Genomic DNA, 20,060 nt, shown 5'->3' on the forward strand with positions numbered 1-20,060 from the left:
CACACCAATCAGGACTAGGGATCGAGCCTGTAACCCAGGTTCATGCCCTTGACTGGCTGAGGACTGACACTCTCATCACTGAGCCAAACTGGCTGGGGCCAAAAAAGACATAAAAAAAAAATCAGTATGCCAATAAGTAGATATGTGACCATAACTACCTGACTCAGTAGAGTATCATCCTAACAGTTTTCCTACTCTTTGATTTCTTTCCAGGAAAGTAAGGAGTATGCAGATATAATCGTTTCATATTTTGAATATTATCTGAACTGGGCCAAGAGCGCTGTAAGTAGCTTCTCTTTTATGACCATACGGAAGTCATGTGTTAGAACAGTCATTTTCTAGGTTAAAATCAGAAGGAAATAAAAATCAAATTCCTGCCCTAACCGGTTTGGCTCAGTGGATAGAGCGTCAGCCTGTGGACTCAAGGGTCCCAGATTTGATTCCGGTCAAGGGCATGTACCTTGGCTGTGGGCACATCCCCAGTAGGGGGTGTGCGGGAGGCAGCGGATCGATGTTTCTCTCTCATCGATGTTTCTAACTCTCTATCCCTCTCTCTTCTCCTCTGTAAAAAATCAATAAAATATATTTTTAAAAAAATCAAATTCCTAAGAATTTGGTGGGAGATAAAGAAAAAGACCTTGAATGCGGGGACCACAACTGGAGGCTCCGTGAGACACAGTACAAGTGCCATCCACACTGGGTAGCTCCTTGGGCCTCCCACCAGGTTGGAGAATATGCCCCTCCTTGTCTCCCCCGGCAGCTTCCTGGGCTCACCTTCCTCCCAGGGATCCTTGCCACACTTGACTGTGTCTCCCCGAGTGAACCATGAGCTCCCTAAGATCGAGTCCATTTGGAGCTTGGCTTGTATACACCATGGGCAGCACTAAGCCTAGGACATGGCTGGTCATCAGCTAGGTGTGGTGTAAACAACAGAGGTTTATCATATCACGGTTCTGGAGACCAGAACTCCAAGATCAAGGTGTTGGTAGGGTTAGTTCCTGCTGGGATCCAACCCCAGCGGGTCCAGGGGTCCCCAAAGGTGAGGACGGAGTCGGCGAAGAAGGAATGACACGGAGACAGCGTTCAGTTGATCAGCAGCCTAGCCAGGATCTCCAGCCAAGTTCTGGTCTGGATCTCCAGAGAGGTTCTGGTTAGGATCTCCAGCCAGGTTCTGTGTCCATGTTCTCTTGCTAGGTTCTCCAGCCAGGTTCTCCAGCCAGGTTCTGTAGCCATGTTCCCTCGCTAGGTTCTCCAGCCAGGTTCTGTCCAGGTTCTCCAGCCAGGTTCAGTCACCAGGTTCTAGTCAGGTTCTCTTGCCAATTTCTGTAGTCAGGTTCAGTCCAGGACCTTTTGCCATGTTCTCTCCAGCGAAGTTCTTCTGTCTCTAGATTCCGTGTAGGTTCTGTCTTCTTTCTGTCTCCTAAGTTCTGTCTCTTGTTGTCTTGTTACAACTGTATTTATACCAGTTGATTCAATCCTATCAATCTCTATTACAAAGGTTAGGGCGTTTCTTATCTCCATTCCAGGGAGTAAAGATTATGTAGCTTAAGCATGATTGTTTGTAGTTAAAGTGATTAACTACCCGCCTGGCACTTAGTTAAGGAGTTTCATCCCCTCCCTAACTTCAGGGAAAAATCCCTACCTGGGGAAACAACCTTTCTCAGAGAGGAGACCTTGGTTAAAACACATAGTGCCAAGAAGGTGAGCAAACATTTTAAGAACAGTATGCCACATATGCCAGGTCCTTTGAAACAGCAAGGATGGACCGGCTCCCGGCAAGTTCCTTCTGATGCCCCTCTTCTTGGATTGTAGTTAGCAGTCTTCTTTTTGTGTCTTTATTTGGTCTTTCCTCTGTGAGTGTCTGTCCAAATTTCCTCTTCTTTTGTAAGGGCACCCATCATGTTGGATTAAGGTCCACCCTAATGATCTCATTTCAACTGACTTGTCTCTTCAAAGACAGTATCTCCAAATATAGTTTTGAGGTACTGGGGTTAGGACTTCAACATGTGAACTTTGGGGGAATGCAATTCACTCCATAATCGTTATATCTCCATGAATATATCAGAAAAGTTGAAGAGCAAAGTTTCCAGGGGTTTTAAGGTAGCACATTGCTCCCAGCACCCAACTTTTGTGGAATATGGTGTCTTGAAAAATGCCTTTTGTCATCTTGAGCTCTGGGCTGGCTTCCCTCGAGGATTATTTCATTGGGGGAAGGTGATGCTTATAGCTGACTAACTTGGGTGGGTGCTGCCAGCCAAATGGACTTGAAGAAGTTTAGTAACTCAGGAAAATTTGGGCTACCCCTGAGAAGCCCTGGGCTTCTCAAATCCTATCCCTGGCCCTTCACCATATGAGCCAAAACTGCCTGGCCATCTTCTTCTGTTCTGCCCCACCCCACATTCCAGCCACACTCCACTGCTTGATTCCCTGAAACTTCCACATTTCTTTTTGTAAAATATTTTTTTTATTGATTTCAGAGAGGAAGGGAGAGGGAGAGATAGAAACATCAATGATGAGGGGAGAATCATTGATCAGCTGCCTTCTGCATGCGTTCCCCCCACCCCCCCCACTGGAGATTGAGCCTTGACTGGGAATTGAACCATGACATATCATTCATAGGTTGATTGATACTCAACAACTAAGCCATGATGGCCAGGCAAATGTTCACATTTCTCCATGCAATTCCTTCTGCATATTATATCCCCCTTGCCAATCCCTGCCTCTGGTACCCACTCTCCTGCAGTTGGTGGGCCATGCACCTGGTCCTCCTTTAAGAGCCAGCTTCTTGATGTGTGTGCTCACACCTCCTCCCATGCCCCAGGTGTGAGGACCTCAGGATCTTCTCAGTGCCAGCATCCAAGTGAGTGGTGGTGGAGGAAATGCATTATCGTTATCACCACCATCACCACTGCACATCTCCTCCACTAGACCAAGAGACCACATTTGGGTCACATTCATACCTGGAATACAAAGCAAACACTCTGGAACCAAAGCGAGTCTAGACAGGAATGGCTGTGTTATACACGAGCCACACTGGGAATATTAAGTGGCCATTTGTACAAAATGATCAGAGCCACACCACGAGACTTGGAGAGAAAAGCAAGATGCAGAAAAACATACAGAAAATGAGCCATTACCCCACTTTCTGTAAACTAACAGAAGCCTATACAGAGTGTGTGTAATGTTGTTTGAACTTGGAGAGACAGGGTTATTAACATGGGTTGCCTTGTAAGGTCTATAGGTGAGCCAACCAAAGATGGAAGAGAAATAAGACACTCTCCATTGTCTATATTCCAATGTTTTTTGGGTGGAATGAATGAATGTAGCTCTTTTAAGTCAATGGGATTAGAGCATCTGTCTGGGATTCACTGAACTTATTTACTTTCACCTCATGAATAAGTACATTGTTTTCTGTCTTCTAGAACAAGGTCAGCAGGTACTGCTGTTTTTGTAAATGAAACTTTATTGGCACTCAGCCACACCCATGTCTGGATATTGTCTGTGGTTGCCTTTGCCATGGCAGAGTCAGGCAATCTCACCTGCAAAGTCTAAACTATTTACTCTCTGGCCCTTTATAGGAAAAGTTTGCTGGCCCCGGTTCTAAAATGTGCACTTATTAGTTAACCAGCTTTCCATTTTCTTCCCACATCCTTTGTCAGATTCCAAAGGGGTCAGGTAAGAATTCAGACTGAGACACTTTGCTGGACAGGTGTACATTTTTTTTTAACAGGAGGAAAATCAGAGTTTAGTACATGCGCATGGGGAATTCACATAGACATGATACAGCCATGAAAAGTCCAACATTGGGTATGCCGGGCATTTTGGACAAAGGAGAAAAGGGAGAGAATGGGGTATTAGATTTCAGAAGTGGCGATTCGCAGGTAGTTGAGGAAGATCGGAACCCGCGTGGCAGGACAATTCTTGCTGGCCGACTCAGAAACAACGGGCACAGGGGCTACCAAGCTGGCAGGCACCTGCCTGAACCCTCCTGTTGACCATGCTTCATTAGGCTAAGGCAGCATCCTAAGACCTCCTTCCAGAAGCAGGCTTCTCGGTCTGACTCTCTTGGGCGGGAGAGGGGGTGGGGAGGGTCAAAGGTTCTTTCTTAGTCTTTTGTTTCTTAATAAACAGCTTAAAATCAATATCCAAAAAAGCAGTTTCAGGATGGCAGACTTTTGCTTCCTTCCATCACCATGCAAGTCCCCGAGCAAAGGCCCAGGGGTGTGAGCCAGAGGCCCAGGTTAATCAAAGGCAGCTTACACGCGCGAGCTGTTCATTTTCTGCTGGTGGCTCACTGGTCCCTGCGGGAAGGAAGGCCTGCAGTCCTATTCCCTTTTCTTTTCTTTTTTGTTTTTTGGGTTTTTTTTTTGTTTGTTTTAATGCTTAAAGTATTACAAAGAGTATTACATATGTCTCCTCCCCCCGCCCCCCTTGACATTCCCCTGGCCTCCCCTACCCCCAGTGTCTTATGTCCATTGGTTATGCTTATATGCATGCATCAGTTTATAATGGTCTTTATTATCCATAAATGAGTGAGATCACGTGGTATTTTTCCTTCATTGACTGGCTTATTTCACTTAGCATAATGCTCTCCAGTTCCATCCATGCTGTTGCAAATGGTAAGAATTCCTTCTTTTTTATAGCAGCATAGTATTCCATTGTGTAGATGTACCACAGTTTTCTAATCCATTCATCTGTTGATGGGCACTTAGGCTGTTTCCAGATCTTCGCTATGGTAAATTGTGCTGCTATGAACATATGGGTGCATATATCCTTTATGATTGGTGATTCTGGTTTCTTGGGATATATTCCTAGAAGTGGAATCACTGGGTCAAATGGGAGTTCCATTTTTAACTTCTTTTTTTTTTTAATTTTTTTTTTAATATATTTTATTGATTTTTTACAGAGAAGAAGGGAGAGAGATAGAGAGTTAGAAACATCGATGAGAGAGAAACATCGATCAGCTGCCTCCTGCACATCTCCCACTGGGGATATGCCCGCAACCCAGGTACATGCCCTTGACCGGAATCGAACCTGGGACCCTTCAGTCCGCAGGCTGACGCTCTATCCACCGAGCCAAACCGGTTTCGGCCATTTTTAACTTCTTGAGGAAACTCCATACTGTCTTCCATAGTGGCTGCACCAGTCTGCATTCCCACCAGCAGTGCGCGAGGGTTCCCTTTTCTCCGCATCCTCTCCCAGGTGTACTTTTTTATTCTCTCAGGGGTCCAGTAGGGTGGGTCCTGTTGTTACAAATGACAGGTGAGCAAACTGGAAACTGAGGCTCAGAGAGACTCAGGGCCTTGCTTTCAAACACATACTTTTATACGTCTTTGAACTCACCCATAGAAACCAGCTCTCAGCTCCGGCTCTCAGCTCCGAATCTTAGCGGACAGAGATCGTTCTTGTGAAAACAGGCTGGAGGAGCACTGCATGCCTGGCTCTCATGCATTTGTAGCTCTGGCTCAGAGTCTGCCTGTGTTTCTTTCCCTCTCAGGTTATGGAGGAAATCGCAGCCTGCAAACCTGTGGCCACTGCTTTCGATTCTGCTTTTGACGTCTTTCTGTGCAACTACATCACCAGACCCATGGTGAGAATTTCATCTTTCAAAATAAGGACAGGCGCCAACCTCATTATCTTTGATTCTCCTCCCCCCAGGATTGTGCTACACACTGTAACATAAAATAGTTTTCTGCTCAGGTGTGTTACATTTAGACCTAACATCTAAAATAGAAATGAATATGTTCGTGTCCCTAATTCACTAGAAAAGTCAAAGACTGAGCTGTGATTCTTCGTTCCTTACTAGAACTGTGTTCACAGAAGGTAGGAGACCCTTGTGAAGAAAACTATTTGTCCAGAATAGTTGGAAAGGGATAGTCATTGGTGGCTTTGGGTGGTTGTCGTTTAACCCAAGCTGCCTTTGCCTCACGGTGGACTGGGGAGGACTGCTCTGGAGTTGCCTACAGGACTAGCCTAAGGCACAGCATGAATACTTGAACCTGGGACCTGGCGGGTTGTAGGTTCACAAAGCAGGACACATGTGAGACCCTGTCTGGGCACACACAGCATCATCTGATGGTGCAGCTGCTTCGGTTCTGATTGCTGAGCAAGTTTAAACAACGTTGGCTGTCAAAGTCAGGGGTGTGGCTGTGGCAGACTGAGGCTGACACCCTCCAGAAGGAAGAACCAGCGCTCAGCCCCAGCCGATGCTGCCATGCGGGAGGAAGGGCTCGGTGTTATGAGACATGACTTCAGACTTTTCAAGAAAATACATAAATCCAGATTTCTCTATGAAATCTGACTTGGGGATATTGGCAACTATTTAAAAAAATACTTTAACATTGCTTTATAGACAAAACAGGATTGAATCCAGCTTACCAGCTACCTGAAAGATTGGCTCAATTAAACATGGGCCATTTGTTGCCCTGATGGAGTAGTCAGTTGGTTACTAGCAGAGCACCATCCTGATACACCAAGGTTGTGGGTTCAGTCCTCGGACAGGGCACATGCAAGAACCAACCAATATGTAGGTGGATAGTCCTAGCCGGTTTGGCTCAGTGGACAGAGCATCGGCCTGCAAACCAAAGGGGATGTACCAGTCAAAGGCATGTACCTGGACCAGATTGGGGGGGGGGGTTTACAGGAGGCACCTAATTGATGTGTTTCTCTCATATCAATATTTCTCTCTGTCTTTCCATCTCTCTTCCACTCTCTCTAAAAATCAATGGAAAAATACCTTTGGGTAAAGATTTTAAAAAATGAAAAAATGTAGGTTGATAGGTGGAACAACAAATCAATGTTTCTCTCTTCCCCCCCTCCCTTCCTCTTTCTCTCTAGAGTCATAAAAGTTAAAAAAAATAAACATGGACTGTTTGTTGAGAACCTAGTACACACTAAGCATTGCTACGTCTTCTTCACACAGTAATGTCATAGGGTGAGGACGCTGCTGTCCACGGTTCAGAGGCGGGACAAAGCCCAGAGAGGTTCTAGTCACCGTAACATCAGAACAACTCACCAAGGGGACTGGAGCCCCTGCCTGTGGCTGTCCATGCTGCACCCTTGGCAGCACAGGGGGCTGGCTCACAGCTATTTTGCATGTCCTAGAAGCCAACCTGGCTCCCTCACTTACCCTCTCTGTTACTTTTTCTTCAAGGTTTTTAAAAAGAGTTAATGAATTATAATAATCTGTAGCGTGTTACCCAGTGGCTGGCTCCTATCAAGTTCACCAGTGGTTTCAATGAATGAAATTAGAAGTCATTTCTAAAAACTGCAAAATAGAGTTCTTTTCCCCAAGTAACTGTTGTGTCCCATTTCCCATCTTCATGCATGTAATCCTCCCGGTTTTCTCCTTTTCCCTAGAATTTGTTTTGGTTTGGCATAGGAAAAGCTACCATACTGCTACTTCCGGCTATAATTATTGCTGTGAAGCTAGCCAAGTACTATCGGAGGATGGACTCGGAGGATGTCTACGAAGAGTAAGTAGGAGCAGGCGACTTGCAGAGGCTGGGGGTCACTTCCTCTGCTGCTGCCCACACAGAGATTGCTAAAGACGAGCTCTGATGAGATGAAACTTGTTTCTTTTTCTTTTCTTTTCTTTTTTTTAAATTACTGGGTCATCTCTGTTCAGATAATTTCTTTGTACCAACTTTCTCGGGCTTGATTTAACTATTTTTTCCCTGCTTGCTTACTCTCCTCGGCTTCCTTAACCAGCCTTCTTATTTCTTGTTTGCAGTTCTGTCTCGGGGACTTGGCACTTGACTTTGTAGCTGTTTTCACTAGTTTGCATTTCGACCCTATGGTCTGCCCTTCGCTCTGAGTTCTGCGACCTTGTACACTTCATTTTCACATCACGCCTCTCCTTCTCAACCTGTATTTCTCCTGAACTGGTTCTGTCAACATCATATTAGACTAAAAACATGGGGCAGGGGGTACAGCTGTTGAGCTATGATAGTAATTTAAAAGAAATAATTGTATTTTTTTGTGTGTTTTATAGTGATGAAAATATAGCCATGAAAAAGTAAGCCTTTTCTTTTTTTAAACCATGTTCTTAGGATGGGACGGGGGGGGGGGTGTCTTTATTATTATGCAATGGACTTTTTAAGCTAAATTAATAATGTCTTAAAATTACATAACAACAATAGATATGTCCAGATAAAAATAAATGCCGATGGCTCTTAAAAATGAGGACTGGCATATGGGTGCTGAAGAAATACTTGCTGAATTAAAGAAAATTGTATGTTAAATGCAAATATATAAAACGGTTGTTTTAATATTTGGTTCTTAAAGGGAGCACATTTGCCTTTGTAGAGTTAACAAGTGGTCACATGACCATTTATATGTTCTCTCTGTAATCCATGACGTCACTACTTCGTCTTAGAGATAATGCGGTGTTTGGGGGATGTTTGTTTGTGTTGCAGAATGTACAGGTCAGCCTCTAAACCTCTATGAGCAAAGCTGGTGAACAGATCCAACTGCACGGTTCTTGGTCTGCAGCGTCTCCAAGTATTGGAAGAGAACCCGCCCTTTAGGAGTTTACAGAATCGGTGGTAGCATCCGAAACATGCCCTCGTGGGCCCAGGGCGCAAAGTGTGTCCCTGCTTTCCACCTTTCGAAGTGGGGCTTTCGCCATCTGAGTCTTCCCTAAGAGTTTAAACGTGTAACACATTCATTCATTTTCAGTTTAGCCTTTGGAACCAGACATGAATTTTGTCACATTTCATTGCACAGAAAGTTAGACTTGTAGTTGGAAGAAGTTCACAAATAGCAGATATGAGTGTGAACAATAAAAGAATGGTTTCCAAAATATGACTCCAATCTTCTTATTGAAAAAAAAAAACCTTCTTATTTCAATATCTTCTTCTTGAAAAAATAGTTACCATTTAAGGCACTGTATTATGTTTTTAGGGTGGCTATAACGAAGTGGATAAACTGAGTGGCTTAAAGCAACAGGAATGCATTGTCTCTTGGTTATGGAGATCTGAAGTCTGAAATCAACATGCGATCAGAGTTGGTTTCCCCTAGAGGGCCCGAGGGAATCCATGCCAGTCTCTGAGAGTCTGATGATTGCAGGCAGTCCATGGCATTCCTTGGCTTGTGGACTTAGCACTCTGATTTCTGCCTCTCCCTTCACATTTGTTTCTTATGAAGGCCCTTTGCCTTTCACCTGCCCCCTCATCTAATCCTCACCACATCTCTATGAGGTCAGCAGTTGTATTCCTATTGATAAACTAAGTGCCTGAAACTGACAGAGGCGAGTGACCCAACATCACACAGCCCTTAAGTGTCCAGGTAGGAAGAGGATCCAAATCCCTCATCCCACGGCTCCTAGTTCCTAGTACATGGACAGCAGAGGCCAGGGTGGGTTTGGCACAGACCATTTCCTAACATTTCAATCTAAAATCCCCAGATAGGTAGCCAGTGTTTTCTGATGATGAAATGCAATGTGAATCAGCACTGTTCAAAGTGTGGCCTGAGGGCGCAAAGCAACAGGAGCATGTGGGGAGCTCTAGAAATCCTAATTCTCGGATTACAACCCGGACACACTGAGGGTGAGGCCCAGGAATGTGTATTTCTTAAAATATATTTTTATTGATTGCAGAGAGGAAGAGAGAGGGAGAGAGAGAAACATCAATGATGAGACTCATTGATTGGCTGCCTCCTGCAACCCCCACACTGGGTATCCAGCCATAACCTGGGCATGTGCCCTGACCGGATAGAACCATGTCCCGAATAGAACCATGACCTCCTGGTTCATGGTCAATGCTCAACCACTGAGCCACGCTGGCTGGGCAGGAATGTGTATTTTAATAAGCTTTTTAGATGAGTCCAAAACACATTATACTTGGCCAAGCTGTATTGCAAATCACCACAAAGGACCGATCTTGGTCTATAGCCCAGGAAATGCGACTATGCCCCATCACAAACAATGGATTGCTGCAAAGCAGCCTGTATCTATTTAACCTCTGCAGGAGGGAAGGCAGAAGGCAGAGCCAGTCCTGAGAGTATCTCCAGGGCTAACCACCAGCCCCAAAGCTGACCATCAGTTTGAAACGTCCGTCTCCACTCCTCTTCTCCCATGTAGGGGCTCCTACAGGCCCTCCTGCCTTTCCTGAACTGCTGCCAGCACCCCCCTAGGTCTGATCAGTGATTTTCACCACATATCTATTCTAAATGAGCATTTATTTCATTGCTGTCTCCCAGCTAGATCGCTAACACTTGTGCACAAAGCTCCTGTCTTGATTTCCTTTGGTTCCCCGCCATGTGTTAGAGGAAAAATGGACCTCAGTTCAATATGGCTCTCCCTTGAGAAGCAACGTGAGCTCCCTTAGCCTCATCACCTCTTGTAAATGGGGCGAGGATTGCCCTCACCTCATTAGATGGGTGTGATGATCAGCATGATGCCTGACACTGATAGACTCAAAGTGGAGCCCATGTCACTCACCCATGGTAGGCTTTCAATAAGTAGCAGATCAAGTTTCCTTGTGAGGCAGTGAACTCCTTGTCAGTAGGGCTTCAAGCAAAGGCTTGTCAGCCTACATGTGTGATGTCCAGAAGGGGAGTCTCCATTTGGTTCCAAAAGAAAAGGAAAGGGAATAGGTAGAGTAGGAGCATCTCTGTCTGCCACTTGGACAGGAATGGCGTGTCTGAGGTAACTATTTTTGGAACTCTGGTATCTAGTAAAGGCTTGCAAATTCCAGGGGAAGGCTTGCATGGTAAATGATTAACTTTGCTCAATTTCAACCCTTAGCTCTGCAGCTCCTACCCATCCCTGACCCTAGTCCATGTGTTCCCAGAGTAGCTTGCGCACAGACTTTGAGTGCCAGGATGGGTGGTGAGGACCCTGTCGCTCACCTATGAGAGATGCGTGTTTGAATCACTGATTGCTGCTTCCCATCACAGAGGTGCACACACTGGAGTGGGCAGCCGCTGTCACAGCACCTCTGAGACTCAGCTGCTATAATGCTCACACATCTGGCTATGTAGATAGTCCACAACACTGCCCAAACGGTCTATCCAGCGATCAGACCAGCAACACGATCTATCCCAGTCATGCTTTCAAAGTCCTCTCTACCTCTTGCTGATGTCATCAGCTGAGAATGAGAGGAAACATGAAATGGCTGTTGAATGGCATGTTCATTAGCCCTCTGCCAGGAACGGTGTGATGTCATATGGCTGTAATTGATCCTGACAGCCAGAAATATGGCAGAGCTCAGTCTCAAGTGCTACTTTGGTGTGGCCAAAATCTGTCACACCTGCTACCCAGGCAAATTTGTTACAAACTGTGGTCAGTTTATACACAGGGCTCAATAACACCTAGATGAGGCACATATTATCTCCTGTCCCCAAATAGTCCAACTCAGTCTGGGCTTCCCTTTGGTCATGTGACTTTTCCTTTACTGTCTCAGGAATCAATATTTGAGCCGCAGTCCTTAGTACCCCCAAGAATTGACTTGGGTGGCTGACCCCAGGTCTGCTCAGGACTCAACACCCCTGTTTTTATATGAGTCAGAATCTGCTCCTAAGCTGCTGTCCCCTGCTCTCCCTTGGAGCCTATTAGCAGATATCATCAGTGTAGTCACCACCTGGAAAGAAGGCTCGTGCCACTACTTTTGCCATCCACTGGTGGCAAATGGGAGAATTCAGGACAGTGTTTGCAGGTCCAGGTGATCTTCCAGGCAAACTGATCTTTGATATTTTGTGCCAAAGAGATTGAGAAAAAAGTATTAGCCATGCCCAAAACAGAAAACTACCAAAATGTGTAAACAATTTAGCTACAGTCACAAAGTCTAGCAAGATTGGGATTATAGAGGCAACAACTGAATTTTGTTGGTGATATTCCACCGTGGAAACAACCATTTGGCTTTAGGTGAAGCAGAAATAACTTTCCAGCCCTAGCCGGTTTGGCTCAGTGTATAAACTATAGAGCATCAGCCTGCGGACTCAAGGATCCCAGGTTCGATTCTGGTCAAGGGCACATGCCCAGGTTGCAGGCTCGGTCCCCAGTGGAGGGTGTGCAGGAGGCAGCCAATCAATGATCCCCTTTCCTCATTGATGTTTTTTATCTCTCTCTTCCCTCCCTTCCTCTCTGAAATCAAATATATATATATATATATATATATATATATATATATGAAATAACTTTCCAGTGTGTTCAACCCCTAAGTTGGGACTTTATTGTTATAGCAACTGGCATCACCCAGCTAATACATTCAACTACTTTAGAGGCTATAGGACCTAGTCAATGACACATACCCTGTCTGAGCTCATGTAGGCACTCAGTCAATATTTGTCAAATTAATTGAATTTATACTTTTAAACTGATTGCATTGAACTATACCATCATCCCTAATACATATCCTCCTCTCACATTCAATGACCTAAAGATTATTTGAATGTTGGGCCAATTTGGGCACTGGGCCAATTACTGACCTTTTCAACAACCATCCCACGCCCTGCAGGAAGGATTTAAGAAATGCCTGAGAGATGCACCTAGCTCAATTAGATGACCCCACCTTGAGCACCGTAGCCTTTCCTCTCACATAGTCAGTACCTGTGTATTGTCATGGTTGACATCCTTGTCTTTCCCCCTGTTGTCTGCCTTCTCTTTGAGGGCAAGGATCATGTCTCCTTGGCTGCATTCCAGTCCATTACAGAAAGACCCTGGGACATGCTCATTGCTTCATGAGTGCTCTTTAAATGAATAGAAGAATGAATGAATGACAGCAGAATGAAAGATTGCATGCAGAATAAATGAGTCTGGTTAGAGGCCACCCCAGTTCCTCTGGTAGTCTTCTCCTGCCTCCCTCACGTCCCCTAAACAGCCCACAACATGTGCTAGTCTTTTCCTCTCTGGGCCTGGTGCCATTCTCCCTGGATTTCCTCCCAGGCCTTTGTAGAGCTTGTTTCTGGTGCCTTTCATGTACTCATCTTCACCTCTTCATATGACAGAAGTAGCAAGTCACAAGCTGACGTGAGTGGTGACTTGCAACATTGACAGAGAAAAAGAATCACTTTTCCAACTTTCTAGGGTGGCAACCAGCACTCTTGATAAAGAACATGTTAGAGACTGGAAATTCCAAAAAGACACTCTTCAGTGTTTTCTTCTGCCCCAAATATGGAGATGGTGAGCATGCACATGTGTGATGTATGTAAGTGCATGTTTGTGTGTGTGTGTACAGAGGGGCACAGCCATCTGTGTGCTTCAGAATTTTATCCAAAAGGAGCAGATATCTTTAAATCATGTCTAACCTGTTTCACAATGATTTCCTTTTTAAAAGAGATATGAAAAACCTGGAGATGATCAATGAACTTACCTTGTATGATTCCAACCATATGGCATTCTGGAAGAGGCACAACTATGGAGACAGGAAAAAGATCAGTGATTACCAGGGGTTAGAAAGAGGGGACATGCACAGATGATTTTTAGGACAGTGAAAATACTCTCGATGACACTATGATGGTGAGTATATGTCATTGTACATTTGTGACTATCCACAGATTGAACAACACCAAGAGTGCACTCTTGGAAGAAGCATGGACTTTGTGTAATTGTGGTATGTCAGGAAGGCTCATCCCCTGCTACAACTGTACCACTCTGGTGGACAATGGAGACAGGGTGGAAAGCAGTGTCAATGAGCAACAGGGGATGGGGGTGGGGTGTACTTTCTTTACTTTCTGCTCAATTGTGCTGGAAACCAAAAATCATTCTTAAATATAAAGTTTAGAAATGATTTTTAAAATAACATTAGATAAAAAGTAAGGAAGTCTAAACAAAATATGGACTAGAGTAATAATTATCAACAGAGAGGTTATCAACAGGGAATCCTGGGTGAGATGTGGGGCAGCGTAACTACTAGTATCTTGAAAATATTTTGTAAAACCAATAATATATATATATATAGTTAATGAGAGGATGAGAAAGGAGAGAGAGGGAGGGAGAGAGAAGATTTATCCAAGAATGATCCTTTTTTAAAATATTTTTTATTGATTTTTTTACAGAGAGGAAGGAAGAGGGATAGAGAGTTAGAAACATCAATGAGAGAGAAACATCGATCAGCTGCCTCCTGCACACTCCCTACTGGGGATGTGCCCACAACCAAGGTACATGGCCTTGACCGGAATCGAACCTGGGATCCTTGAGTCCGCAGGCTGATGCTCTATCCACTGAGCCAAACTGGTTAGGGCCTTACTTTTTTTAAAAATACAAATATTAGAAGGCCTTAATTTAATTCTTCTTGAATTGTGTGTCAGGCATGTTCTTGGGTGACCTAAGCCTCAGCTCCACATCTGTACCACAAGGATCCAGGCTGGACTTTCCTTCACAGATTCTTGTGAACAAAGTGAGGCGCCTTTATGTAATCCATTGTCCATGAGCCAGTGATGCCCTGGATCCTGGGAGTATACGGAAGTTGTAGAAACCTGCTGTGAACAGTCATTCTGGGGCTCCAAACCCTTTCCAGTTTCCCCAGTTCCCTGTAGTAAAAGTATAGAATTTTCTCAGTGTACCTAGATGTGAAATAGTACGGGGAAAACACATTACAATGCCAGTGCGTTGTAAGCACTTACTCGGGTGACCGTCTATTTCTCTCCATGAACATCCATAAAAACGTGGAGGCATGGGCAAGATCAGGGACCAATGACACTGATAGAAAGAATGTTGTCTGTATATGAAGTCACTATTTGAGCTGGATCTTGAAGGATGAGCCATGTGAGCCTAACAAAGTAAGACTGGAAGAGCATTCCAAGTACGGGGAACAGAGAAGCAAAGGCAGGAAGTGGGCAAGTGAACTGAGTATTCAGAAAGTGGTGGATGAGTATCCTAGTGTGGCCAGATTGTTGTTGTTTTTTGTTTGTTTGGTTTGTTTGTTTGTTTGTTTTGTGTGTGTGTGTAAATGAGTTTGGAATGACAGGTTGAGTCAACAGGGAAAGATCTACATGGCTTGGCCTAATACTGTACTCCCCTTGCTTGAAATAGAAAGATCAAGGCAGAAGTTGGGATGGGATCACAGGAAGGCTGAAGGTCCACAGAAAGCCAGAGGGGGAAGTCCCATGTTCCTTGTCAAAGCTTAGAGAAGCATTCTCAGAAAAGATCCTGGAGTCCACGTGTTTCCTTTAAATACGCTTTGTCTTCTTCCAGAAAAAAAAAAAAAAAAAAAAAGCTGGCTGCGTCCTGAGGATCAAGATGAATTCCTCATTATTTCAGAGGCCACCTTGATCTATATCTCCCTGTGGAACAAAGCTGCTTTATCTTGTCTACCTCCAAATGACGTAGGAGTGGGAGTGGGCAACACTGACTTCAGTGACATGCAGGTGGGGGTGTCTTTGGCCTGTGGCCAAAGTGTGGCGCTGTTTCCAAAAACACCACACTGAGTGCCTATTTGGGGAGTATGTGTTCTATAAGATGGTGGTCGGAACCATGGGGATGGATCTCTTCATAAGCTGATTTTATAAGAGGCTTAGAGCTTGGGGAAATGGCCACCTCCGATGGCATTTATGTAAAGACCCTTTGGACCTCTGAGTAAACCAGTCAACATCCACAGCTTGAGTGGAATCCAACCACAATTAGGACTTTTGGTGTCTTTATTGTGGGCCAGGCCAGCACTTTTAGAAAATTTCAGTTAGATGGCAGCTCAATTCCATATACTCTCATCTGGATGTTGGGGCATTTCTTAAAAGTTCAAGAACTCTCCATTTGTTTCAAAAAATGTATATACAAAAAAAAAAAAATTCTGACTTCTGAAAATACCAACCCCAATGCCACATGTTCTCAGCCAACTGGAGCTGAGTGCTGACCTAACTACCAGGACCGACCCGGATTGCCACAGTCCCCCCTGCTCTTTAGTGTCTCAGCCCCAAAGGCAGATTGGTTGCCATTTATTGCCATTTGTGTGCTATTGTTCTTCTTATGGCTGAGTTAAGAAGAAAGGTACAACTTCTTGTGCCCAGATATGAAAAGGGAGGTGGCAAAATATAATGAGGTCCACATCTTCTTTGGCAAGTGAGTCTCCTTCTCTGTGTTTAACATCAAAATGAAATATGTCTGTTTTTAAGGAATACAGCTGGAGTCCCCATTATGAACCAAATCATCCTCCATTACATTATGCCCATAAATAATTTAGTAGGAAAACCTAAGGGAGGTACTGTGATTGTCCTCAATCTGTAGATGCACACACAGAGGTTCAGAGAGGTTACGTGACAGCTGTGACAAGGGTTAGGTGAATGCTCTGTCATTCTGGTATGAGACTGCCTATCAAAGGTTGACCAGAACGAAGATCCCATGTGTGACCTGAAGGTGGATTTTTTCCGCAGAAATTCCCAGACCAGGAACTCACTCCCTACCCGCATTCGGAGGCCCTGGATTCCTCTGCCCAATAGTCACTTCAGGTGCCTCAGTGAAAACAGAGACTCGGACATTGAGATGTGTTTCCCAGCGCATCCACTCATCAACCCAGCATTTACTGAGAATGGCAGGTAGGAAAATATCAGACAAAGGGTGCAGGGAGTCCCAGATTTAACTCTGGGCTCCTCATCCTTCTGGCTGTGTGACCTTGGACAAAACCTGAATATCTCCGTGCTTCAGTTTTCCATCTGTAAAATGGGGTGAATCACAGCTTCCCATATCATAGAATGGATGCGCTGAGAATGAACAGCGAGATTTCGGTAAAATGGACCTAGCACAGTGCTTGGCAGCTATGATTATTTTTGTTGTTTATAACTTTCTCCAGAGATATTGCTGCATCAAAGAGTCCCTCAAAGAGGGTCTCTGGGAGGCTGAGCTGTCCTCCCAAACTGGCTGCTGGGGGAAGAGGAAGGGCTTGGAGGGCGCGGTCTAATGTCCTGTGTGTAACCCTCCGCCCACTTTACACCAACCACTTTCCCTGCAGGCGCTGGCTCCCTCCGAAGGGGCGTGGCTGGGAGGAGTGTGAAGAGAGCTGCACAGGTGTGTGCCCTGTGAACACCCTGCCTGCCTGGGCTCCTATAAAAAGGGCCTCCCCTGCCTTGCACTGCAGATGAGACTTGCTCTGGTACCCGGGATTGCACTGCATCTGCATACTCAGAACAAGGTAAGAGCCTGGCCCTTTAAGAGTGTGCTTGCCTGCCCCACTTCCAGCTTTCCCCACAACCTCAAGTTCCTGAGGTCTGGATCCTAGCAGGGGTCCCATTGCCATGAGGAATGAGTGGGTTTTCATCTGGTACACCTAGCCTCACGCCCCACCTTCCTTTGGGACCCCACATGCCTATGACTGCCTTCCCCTTTCTCAATCCTAATAGCAGGTCAAAATACCTAGGCTGGAAATGGGATCAGGGCCATTTCCTAGGCCAGCCTTTTTTTTTTTTTTTTAAATAAAATTCAGTATTTTCTTTTAAAACGGAGCACCAATAATATGAATCATCTTGCCATTGTGAATTAAGCCAAACCAAATCCTGAGCTGTTCACGATTGCTCTTTTATTTCTTGCCAATATTTTTGAAAGGCAGAGTAAGGTGAAGGTGAGAAGGGTGGTATAAAGGACCAGAGAGATAAGTTCTGGTTGCCTGTCCCAGCTTTGTCACTTGCCCTTCATGGGATCTTGAACAATTGATTTGCTGGTCTGAGACTTAACTGCCCCATCTGTTACCTGGAGAGATTTATTATTACCTGCCAAGGAGCACTCTTGTGTGGATCAACAAGGTGAGACTCAGACGCTGGTCAAGTGCACAGAAATGCTATTTTTCTTCTCCTTTTCAGTGTAGTTTTGTTGCCCATCTGACATAATCCATGCAGGTTGGCATAGCGTTTAAGGTCATTCTATTCATTCAATGATTTGGGATTTTTTTGTGTGTTTTTTTAAATAATTGATTAAGGGCATTCTGTATGCCCAGGATTGTGCTAAGCAGTCTAAATGCTGTGGTGGAAAATCACTCCTATCTACCCTGGTTCACTTTGACCAGTCAAATTGAATGATCTCCCCTTCTTTATGCCTGTCCTTGGGTTCTTACTTCATCCCAATTGCCCCTCCTCACAAACCACCCATCTCGGAGTGTACAGACCTCGTGCATGTTTAACCTTGGGTCAAGCATCACTTTGCATGTCATTTCCCGTGTCCTTCCTCATAGTGTGGCCATCTGATTCCATGTAGAACTGTGATATAGGAATCCAGCACATCGGAGCTGGAGGAGTGGGCAGTTGTCTCATGCAACACCTTGATTTCCAGATAAAATAACTGAGACCCAGAGGGAGAGAGTGACTTGCCCAAGATCAAGCTGGGGACACAATTGGGACAGACTCCTGATCAATACTATTTAGAATCCCCAAAGAGTTGCCTCTAAGTTTTTAAGATGTGAAACTTTCTTATTTACCTTGGTATATTCAACATCTAGTCCAGTGTGTGGCATACAGTAGGTGCTCCATAAATGCCTGTTGAATGAGTGAATAAAAGCGCGAGTGAAAGAGCAAATGAAGGCATAAGTGAGTGAATGAATGGGGCTCAGAGAGTGGTGAAGGAAGGAATGAAGGGTAGGAAATTTTCACATTCAAGACTCCAGTCAAGCAGAAATATGAATAAACAGACTGCTTGCCTAGTAATTCCAGAAATCAGAAGGATTCTTGAACTTACTCCTAGGCAGGCAGGCATGTGCCAGGTGAGGGAGGGTCAGCTTATAGCCTGTAGTGCGAAAATGCTGCCCAGCATTGACTCACCTGCCTTTTGTCAAACAGGTTCCCACCAAACTAAAGACATGAGGATTCACAGCCTCACTTTGCTGTCCGTCCTCCTTCTGGCCACTCAGGTGTTCTTGGTGGAGGGCAAAAAGGAAGTAAAGAAAAGAGGTGGCAGCAAAGCCACCACAGAAAAAACACAGACGCTGGGCAAGCCCTGGAATGAGCAGAGAAGCCAGCCACCCAAGCACCTAACCAAAGGCAAGTTTGTCACCCAAGACCAGGCCGACTGCAGGTGGGTGGTGACTGAGAAGGAGGAGGGCATTGTCCTGAAGGTCGATTGCACCCGACAGGATGACAAGTTTTCCTGTTCCTTTACGGGCAATCCAACTTCGTGCCTGGAGTCGACCAAAAAGGGTGCCTATTGGAAACAAATCGGCCGGAGCCTGCGCACTCAGAAAGTCATCTGTGGGGACTCAAAGAGCATCCTGAAGACCAGGGTGTGCAGAAAGAAGTTCCCAGAATCCAATCTGAAGTTGGTGAACTCTACTCTAATTGGGAAGAAACCCAGCCAGGAGACAATGGAGCCCTCTCCCAGGGAGCAGAGCATGACCAATGAGGCCTCCCTCATGGAGCCTAACAAGGTCAAAGAGAACACCCTCGCTGGCCCAGCAGAGTCCCCCATCAATCCCGAGTGTCTGGAGGACCCAGACATGATGAACCAGAAGAAAGCAGCCCTGGAATACTGTGGGGAGTCCTGGAGCTCTTTCTGCAAATTCTTCTTCACCATGGTGCAGAGTGAATCATGTTAAGGAGGTCAAAAGAGAACAGAGCTCCATTAGGTGCATGTCCAAGCCTTCAGGATGCTGTAAAGCTCTCCAATTTCCCTGTAAAACGAACATTTCTATGAGCACGCAGGAATTAAACAGAATTTGTAATTTTTTTGTTTTTGGAATTCGCTTTATATTCATTTCCTTAGGTGTGATTTTCAGAGGTTGTTGACTGCAGTGTTTCCATGGCCCACAAAGCTGTGTGCATCTGAGCATTAATGACCACTCTTTGAGCTGAATAAGCCAGAGGGATGATTTCAGTGTGATGCTCTTTTGTTTAATTAACAAAATTAATAAAGCTCTGTGCATTTTTCAAAAATTTTCAACCATTGTTTGTGTCTCTGCATCTAGTTCCAACAAACTCATAAGCAGGCCTCCACGTGTCAGTGCAAAAAATATCTAAGGAACGATTTCCTGTTCCCCATTCATCCCAAGTCATCCCATAAGGTAACCCACTCCAAACTCCTATCTTTACACTTTCATGCCTTGCTCTGTGGTGTTTGATGCTCACTGTACTGATTTCAAGTGGGGCACCTTGGGCATGAGGTGAGACACCTGTCAGGGTCTCACAGATAGTAGGCAGGATTTGAACCT

General features: G+C 45.0%; 2 protein-coding genes across 2 annotated transcripts in view; both read left to right on the forward strand.

The window, feature by feature from the left end:
- The window catches only part of PROM1 (prominin 1), an 87,688-nt gene extending 78,885 nt beyond the window's left edge, over window positions 1-8,803 (forward strand). The window contains exons 21-25 of the mRNA XM_081101209.1: window positions 214-282; window positions 5,498-5,590; window positions 7,360-7,475; window positions 7,994-8,017; window positions 8,418-8,803. Of these exons, the coding sequence (XP_080957335.1) occupies window positions 214-282; window positions 5,498-5,590; window positions 7,360-7,475; window positions 7,994-8,017; window positions 8,418-8,448 (333 nt within the window). The 3' untranslated portion in view covers window positions 8,449-8,803. The remainder of the gene's footprint in view (window positions 1-213; window positions 283-5,497; window positions 5,591-7,359; window positions 7,476-7,993; window positions 8,018-8,417) is intronic.
- Window positions 8,804-13,836: 5,033 nt separating this feature from the next.
- On the forward strand, window positions 13,837-19,790 carry FGFBP1 (fibroblast growth factor binding protein 1). Its single transcript, XM_081101219.1, has 3 exons — window positions 13,837-16,470; window positions 16,884-17,063; window positions 18,697-19,790. Exon 3 carries the CDS (start codon window positions 18,717-18,719, stop codon window positions 19,446-19,448), a length of 732 nt encoding a protein of 243 aa, XP_080957345.1. The 5' UTR covers window positions 13,837-16,470; window positions 16,884-17,063; window positions 18,697-18,716; the 3' UTR covers window positions 19,449-19,790.
- The last annotated feature ends 270 nt before the right edge of the window (window positions 19,791-20,060 follow it).

This window comes from Myotis nattereri (genome assembly GCF_964212035.1).
Source record: "Myotis nattereri genome assembly, chromosome: 1".
In the NCBI taxonomy this organism is placed as follows: domain Eukaryota; kingdom Metazoa; phylum Chordata; class Mammalia; order Chiroptera; family Vespertilionidae; genus Myotis; species Myotis nattereri.

What these genes read in the sequence shown, in the direction of transcription:
- FGFBP1 (XM_081101219.1), top strand. Translation starts at nt 18,717, where the DNA reads ATGAGGATTCACAGCCTCACTTTGCTGTCCGTCCTCCTTCTGGCCACT.